Source organism: Pholis gunnellus (assembly GCF_910591455.1).
Source record: "Pholis gunnellus genome assembly, chromosome: 21".
Lineage (NCBI taxonomy): Eukaryota > Metazoa > Chordata > Actinopteri > Perciformes > Pholidae > Pholis > Pholis gunnellus.
The window spans coordinates 1124736-1131472 of record NC_136548.1 but is presented as its reverse complement, the minus strand read 5'-3'; the positions used below and the strand labels follow the sequence as shown (position 1 = coordinate 1131472).

Here is a 6737-nt window from a genome sequence, read left to right as displayed (position 1 = left end):
CACCAGTTGAAGCGAAACAATGGCAGCGCAGCACGGAAGGAAATTAACACGGTCCTTTTAAACTGGACAAGTTAAACAAGCGGCAAAGGGGAACTGGTAAGTGGTCACTGGTTGAAGAGTTTTAACGTTTTCACTCTGCTTTGTATGTTTCTCTGCAACCACCGCCCGCAAGGAGAACGTTACTCCGCTGTTTTACGACCGAGATATGTCAAAGATGAACTCGTTTGTGTTCAAACGTCAGGAAGGAAAGGCTACTGTGCGTAGCAGTGATACCGAATACCACAACTAATAGTATTCTGGTTTGTATAAACGGAAACATTTTGGCCTCTGAAGGTGCAGTTTTGCATTCTGGCGCAGTCTGTTTTGATGCCGCGACTGCGAACAAAATGGACGGTTATAAAGTCGTTGTTAAGTTGTCTGTTGTTTGGTGTGGACACGCGCAGGGATTAGACTACGCGTGATTGGGAACTCTTTTTGGCGATAAAGCGGTAGGTAACAATAAGCTTTACGTCAGTCCCAAAATGTAACATTAACGTAATTGTTTAGGCTGTGTGCACGATGAAAGCAGGTTGTTCTGTTATGTGAAACGCCCCACCTACCGCCACTAGTAAAAACATGTAACGTTCTGCAGAATATCCGAAGGAGGGCCAGGTAACACAACATGACCGACTCTGGAGATGCAGCATGTGTTCCCGGCACCTCCGGCTGCGGGACCGGGCTGAGTTTCACAGCGGACCGAGGACTCCCAGGCCGGGTCAGGAGTCTCTCCTCTCCCGCTCAACCTGGAAGACTGACGTCGCTCAGAACCAGGGACCTAACACTGGGGGGAGTCTTCAAAAAAACGAAGGTAGTGAACGTCACACCAAAGGGATGAAACATGAGAGGCATTTCCGTGTGTTCTGTTACAGCATTGGTAGCCTGGACTTCACGTGACCCACATCTTCTACCTCCTCATACTGACACTTTAGGACCATGCAATGCATACCCCATGAACACATATGTCATGTAATGATTATATTAAAGCACACGATCCAATACAAGTGCTTTACATACAAGGAATAAAACAAGTAATTAAATTCAATCAATTAAGATGAAAATTTGATTTTGTTTATGTAATAGTGCCTACAGTTTTAAAGAGTCTATTAGACCCCCAGCAGACTGATCCACTGTTCAATGTAGTTAAAGCCATCTTTTTTACTTTGACAAAGATATAGAAATGTTGAAACGTTCTCTGTTTGAACTAAAGCCTCCAAATCCATCCGTGTTCTAGTAGAAGATGCTGCACAGAGAACCCTGTTTCAAGGCCATAATAGTTCAGTTCTGTCATACTAGAAAAAGGGAGAATGTGACTGTTTACAGCGTGATAGAACACATTTCCACAGGGGGTCAGGGGTCAACTTCAGTTAGAAACTCATTTGATTTAGTAGCTGCTTTAATGCAGGTGTTGATAGGAGGGTCACAATTAAAGAAGGTAAGTCACAGTCCTGTAATAGTGAAACAGATTGAATCTGGCAGCTAGAAAAGGATTTATAGCATATTAAATACACCATGTATTTGCATCACCTTTGTTTTGAATCCCATTTAAGAAATATGTGGTATTAACAATATTTAATATTTCTTCTCTGTTCAATATTTTCTCAAAGAAAACCTTTGAGCCAAACGTCCACGCTGTGAGGAAAAGCAAAGATGAGTGAGTGTCCATCAGTGAGATCATTCAAGTCCTCTGTTTAGTCATGAAAGGTTGAAGCATTGCACATTTCGTGCAGTAGGTACCTAGTGTGTGATGATTATAAACATTGTGTCCGATTCTTCCCAAGGTTAAAGGAAGAGATCCACTTGGCTCCAAAAAAGGAGAGAAGACAGAGGGACGAGAGGAGGAGAGAGAACAGAGGGAGGAGGAGAGAGAGGCCTCAGACGATCCAGTCTCACTCCATCTTTGAGCAGGGCCCTGCCGACACCGTACGCAAAACAGGTGCACAGCTTCTGTTGCTTCTTTCTTTTCCTTTTCTGATATCCTTTGAGCATACACACCAGAGGTCCGTCACAGAAGCATTACAGGTGCACTTCCTCCCGTGTCTCTGTTCAGGCTGGCGTGGTGCTACAGACCTGCAGGACTCCACCACCTCCCCTGTGTGTAAACTTGTGAAGAAAGAGAGGAAGGACTCGGAGGAGGATGATGATGAGATACTCAATAAACTACAGAGGGATGATGTGAGTACGTCCTGCTAGCTGCTATATCTTAAAGTATAAATTTACAACTTTTCAAGTCCGTCTTAAAATACTAGTCCAGTGCCCATGTGAACATTGTTCTCGCCCTAACCCTCTGAAGTTTGTATGAGGCTTCAGCAGTCTGAGTTTGTCAAATCAAGTAGGAATCTTCCACAGTCTGTACAGAATATCCTCTTTGTGTTACGACTCATTTTCCTATAAAGCTTCAAAAGAAGAGGATCAATGATCAGTCCACTATAGGAAAGAGTTGACCAATCAGATTCGACTATATCAGTTCTTAATCAGGGGCGCCCCTGCTGGATATACATATACATATCTGATATACTGACATATCTGATATACTAACAGGACGGACTTTAAAAATTGTGAACCTTTCCTTTAAAGCTGTATTTATTTTTCTTAGCCACTTGGGGGCAGCACAACAAGCTGAAAACACAACATTTTACCTGTTGTTACCTCGTGGCTGTGTTGTTGTGTTGTTCGTAGATTGCCAATTTATTCATGCAGCAGACGCAGAGCAACATTAGCATTCATTGTGGTCACCTGATGATTGTGAGCCCAGTGTTCACTCTCCTTGTAGCTGTGGTTTGTTCTCCACCGACTCCTGAGAAAAATATCTGGCTCCGAGGTCATCATTTGATCCATTGTTAATACAAGAATATTGACTTCGACATCATATCATGCACTAAAGCAGGGATCCCAAACTACCTTTTTCCTCAGTCTTTTATTCCTGAGTAATTGTTTCTTATTTCACATTGGCTTAATAACATTTACATTAACCTTTCAGGAGTTGCACCTGCAGCTAACACGATAATGTCTTTTCCTCAACCTGGAGGACAGAGGAGAAGTTGTTTTTTATGGAGTTCAATCCGGCTGTTTCCTGTCTCATGTGTTTGCCAGGAATACAGTCTCAGCTCAACGTTTAGCTGCACAGCATTAGTTTGTAATGACAGACCCACTGGTGAGTCATCGGCCATAATAACTAATGTTATATTTTGCACCTGCAGTTCATAGATGACCCGGGTCTGAGGAACGATGCCAGGCTGAAGCCCATCCAGCTGCCTCTGTGTCACACAGTGACAGCCAGCACAGCATGTGAGAACACCACCTCAGACTACCGCTGTCACCCTGCCTGTCAACAGGGAGCTCATTTCACTCAGGACACTCGTGTCACCGTTTCAAAACAATGTGTGCTGAAGTGTTTGTGGTTGTCATGTTGGCAGGTCCAGAGAACCCCCCTCCGTTCAGACCCCCGGGCCACAGCAAAACAGAGCTGCCCAAACCAGAGCAGCCGTCTGTGGTAGAGCTGCTGCAGGACCTCAGCCTGTCTGGCAGAGAGGAGCTCTTCTTCATGCAGCTACCTGACAGTATGCCGGGCAGAGAGTCTGCACAGAAGGTCGACCCCTCTTTGGGATCTTCGGCGGAGAAAGCTGCCAGTAAGGAAGGCAAGCCTGAAGACAAGAGGCCTGCACATCTACAAGCACACGTGAGTTGCCTTGGCAACATGTCTGCTTTTGATCACAACCTGTGGTTGTATCTATTCCATATTTAGCACATAACATTGACTCATGCCGCTGCATTCAGGGACGCCCCCTTTTGTTCTTTGTGTTATTACCGACCCTCTTGGGAAACTTGTTCTGGTTTTAAACATTTGCTGCTGATCTATTGGCAGAAATGGAATATAATATATGTATTATAACTATGTTTTCATCAGTGTGTAACTGCTGAAACTTAGAATCCTTGTGTTGTTAGTTTAGAATGAGTCCACAGTGTTGCAGCTCTGTGTTTCTACGGTAGCCCAGAACACACACCAGACACTGTCTAGAGAGAGATTCATCTTTGGTTTAGTTTGTCACATTGAAGGCCTTTGTAGTTGCAGTACTGTAGAGGGAGGAGTGAGCAGTGGGGCTTTCAGTTCACACTAGACACACTCAATGCCACCAAATCCTACACACTGGTAATACAATGGAGGATGGAGATGTGTTTTTGGTACTTGACACTAAACTGCATTGTGTGGCTGGATTCCCAGCTATACTCCCTTCACTACACACCTCGTGGAACTAACCAGCTAAACTAACCTAGCCATTCACCTCATTACCCAAATGGTGCAGAGAGGGTTAAAACCTCAATGTACTGCACAGCCTATCAGCTGCTGGTATGAGCCAGTTCATAACAGGTTGAGTATCTCTGCCTGTCCTCAGGAGGCTGCGGCGAAGGAGGGCTGTCCTATGCTCTCACAACTCCCAGAGGGGTTTCTGGGTAAACTGCAGATCAGGAAGTCAGGAAAGGTGGAGCTGAAGCTGGGTCACATCGTCATGGACGTCTCTGAGGGAGCGGCATTCTCCTTCTTGCAGGTGCTGCGAGAGTGTGTGTGTGTGTGTGTGCCAGATAATAAGGTCACTGAAGTCACTATGAGACGATCTGTCAGTCACAGGGTTTTCCTCTCAATGTATTTCTCTTGATAAGAAAGCCTTTACATGGCTTGTCCATGAACCATTTTACCATCGGGAAAGTAGTTTTGTTGGAAAGATCTCGTATGAGATTTTTTATTGACAGTCCTGTTATCAGACACAACAAAAAAATCAACCTGTCTCCAAGAACATATCTTCCCAGTACTGTTAAGATAAGATAGACTTTATTGTCCCGAAGGAAATTTGTCTTGGAGACATACATACAGTGTCTGCTGTTAAGACAATACAAGTAACATATTGCATACATACATTACATACACAGACTGTCGGCAGTCCACATACCTGCACACACAGTTGAAATTTGTAAATGATTTCAGTTAAATCATTATTGTTAAAATAGGTTGGTTTTTCCTTTTATTTTGTAGGAGGACATATAAGTGAGCCTTTTAAGCCTTTATTGTGAAGAGACTGCAGTGAGCTACTGATTATAGCTGGACTCTGAATACATCACAGCATGTTTCATTAGAATTAACATTTAATCAATAAATATTTTGGTGTGAAAATGCAGTCTATCTTTTCTTTATTTCTCTTCCATACTGAACACTTAACTGTTGCATCATCAATCATCATCAGCTGCTAATACAGAGGCCATCTCTCCTCTCTGTCTGCAGCAACTGGTGTCGGTGCGTCTGTCTGACGGTCGGACCGGAGACATGATGGTGTTAGGAAACGTCCACCACAAGCTGGTCTTGTCTCCTGACTTCCAGGCTTTACTGAGACAAGCTGCAGCGCAGCAGCAGCAAGGACCCTGATCCCCTCTCACCTACTGCACAGAGGCCCTGCAGAGCTCAAAGACTCTTTGTAGGATTCCTGATCTGATGTTTTGTTACCACGCCAACAGATCACTGTGGAGGAAAGGACCGCTGGTCGAATGTGTATTCGACCAGCGGTCCTCTTTTAAGGCAGCTATGTACGTTACCCTCAGTAACCTGTTTTTATCGTGTTTATGCTTTGATTTCTCTGATGACTGAACACCAGCAGGAGACTCCCCAGCTCCAGACCAGTGAGTGGACGTCCTGGGACAGATCAAGTAGGACGATCACATCGACAGCCGACGCCCTCTTTGAACAGAGACAGAGGCTGAAATTCCAGACTTCCGTCCAACAAAACCACCAGGAGTGCATTTGTGACTTACAGACGCTTTGATAACTCAATTGTCGTATGTGTTAGTGTATCAGTCTGACAATGAGCTAGCTGTGCTCCTTTGTTAATTCCCAGAGACCCCCCTCTCAGCATGTGTGTGTAATGTTATTTGTTCAATAGACAAAATGGTGCACAGTAAATGTACAGTCCTGGACTGATCAACCAGTAACTGATGGCACCATCCTGATGTTGGCTCTACCAGGTACCAGGGTTTGGTCAGAACGTGGTAAAACAGCGTTCTATTTCGGTGATGGAGGAACCTTCAGAACACAGCAAAGCTCTGATTAAAAAACAACTGTGTAATGAAGAGTGCTATTCTAAGCTGGATTTTATATTATGTTTCTGTTGTCCCTTTTTTTTATATTTTTGTAACCTTGTAATGGTGTTCTATCTTGGCCAGTTCTCCCTCAAAAAAGAGATTGTAATCTCAAATCTTAAATAAAAATTTAAAAAACAACTGATGTACAGCTGGGATTTGTAACTTTTGTTGTATTTAGCCAACTTAGATATGGTATTTTCAGTATTACTATTATATGTTTGTCAACCTGCATTTCGTTACCTCAACATCATTTCATTTCTCACTTCACCCCATGAGCTTCATAGAGCTACTAAATGGTAGATAGACTGTACTTGTATTTCTCTTTTCTAGTCTTCTGACCACTCAAAGTGCTGTAACACTACATGTCGTCATTCACCCATTCACACACTGATGACAGGGGCTACCATGCAAGGTGCCACCTGCCCATCAGAACTCTGATCCCTCATACCCTTTCATGGACCACAGGAACAGCCTGCAGGAGTCATTTGGGTTAAGTGTCTTGCCAGGGACACGACATGGACTAGTGGAGCCGGGATTTGAACCGTCGAAGTCCTTTCATGTCATCCATTTTTTTT

General features: G+C 43.9%; 1 protein-coding gene across 2 annotated transcripts; it reads left to right on the top strand.

Moving 5' to 3' along the window:
- LOC306713351 (DNA-directed RNA polymerase III subunit RPC4) lies at positions 1-6292 on the top strand. 2 transcript variants are annotated; one of them, XM_079183019.1, is made up of 9 exons: positions 1-96; positions 632-847; positions 1644-1690; positions 1818-1972; positions 2087-2211; positions 3237-3324; positions 3453-3715; positions 4431-4583; positions 5312-6292. In XM_079183019.1, the coding sequence occupies exons 2-9, from the start codon at positions 662-664 to the stop codon at positions 5450-5452; spliced, it is 1158 nt and encodes a 385-aa protein (XP_079039145.1). In that variant the 5' UTR covers positions 1-96; positions 632-661; the 3' UTR covers positions 5453-6292. The 2 variants fall into 2 exon arrangements, with proteins under 2 accessions (XP_079039145.1, XP_079039144.1); XM_079183018.1 differs by having other exon boundaries at positions 1818-2211.
- Positions 6293-6737: the final 445 nt, after the last annotated feature.

What these genes read in the sequence shown, in the direction of transcription:
- LOC306713351 (XM_079183018.1), top strand. Translation starts at nt 662, where the DNA reads ATGACCGACTCTGGAGATGCAGCATGTGTTCCCGGCACCTCCGGCTGC. An exon ending in GTGAGGAAAAGCAAAGATGA is followed by an intron (nt 1,691 to 1,817) that starts GTGAGTGTCCAT and finishes ATTCTTCCCAAG; the next exon opens with GTTAAAGGAAGAGATCCACT. An exon ending in ATAAACTACAGAGGGATGAT is followed by an intron (nt 2,212 to 3,236) that starts GTGAGTACGTCC and finishes TTGCACCTGCAG; the next exon opens with TTCATAGATGACCCGGGTCT.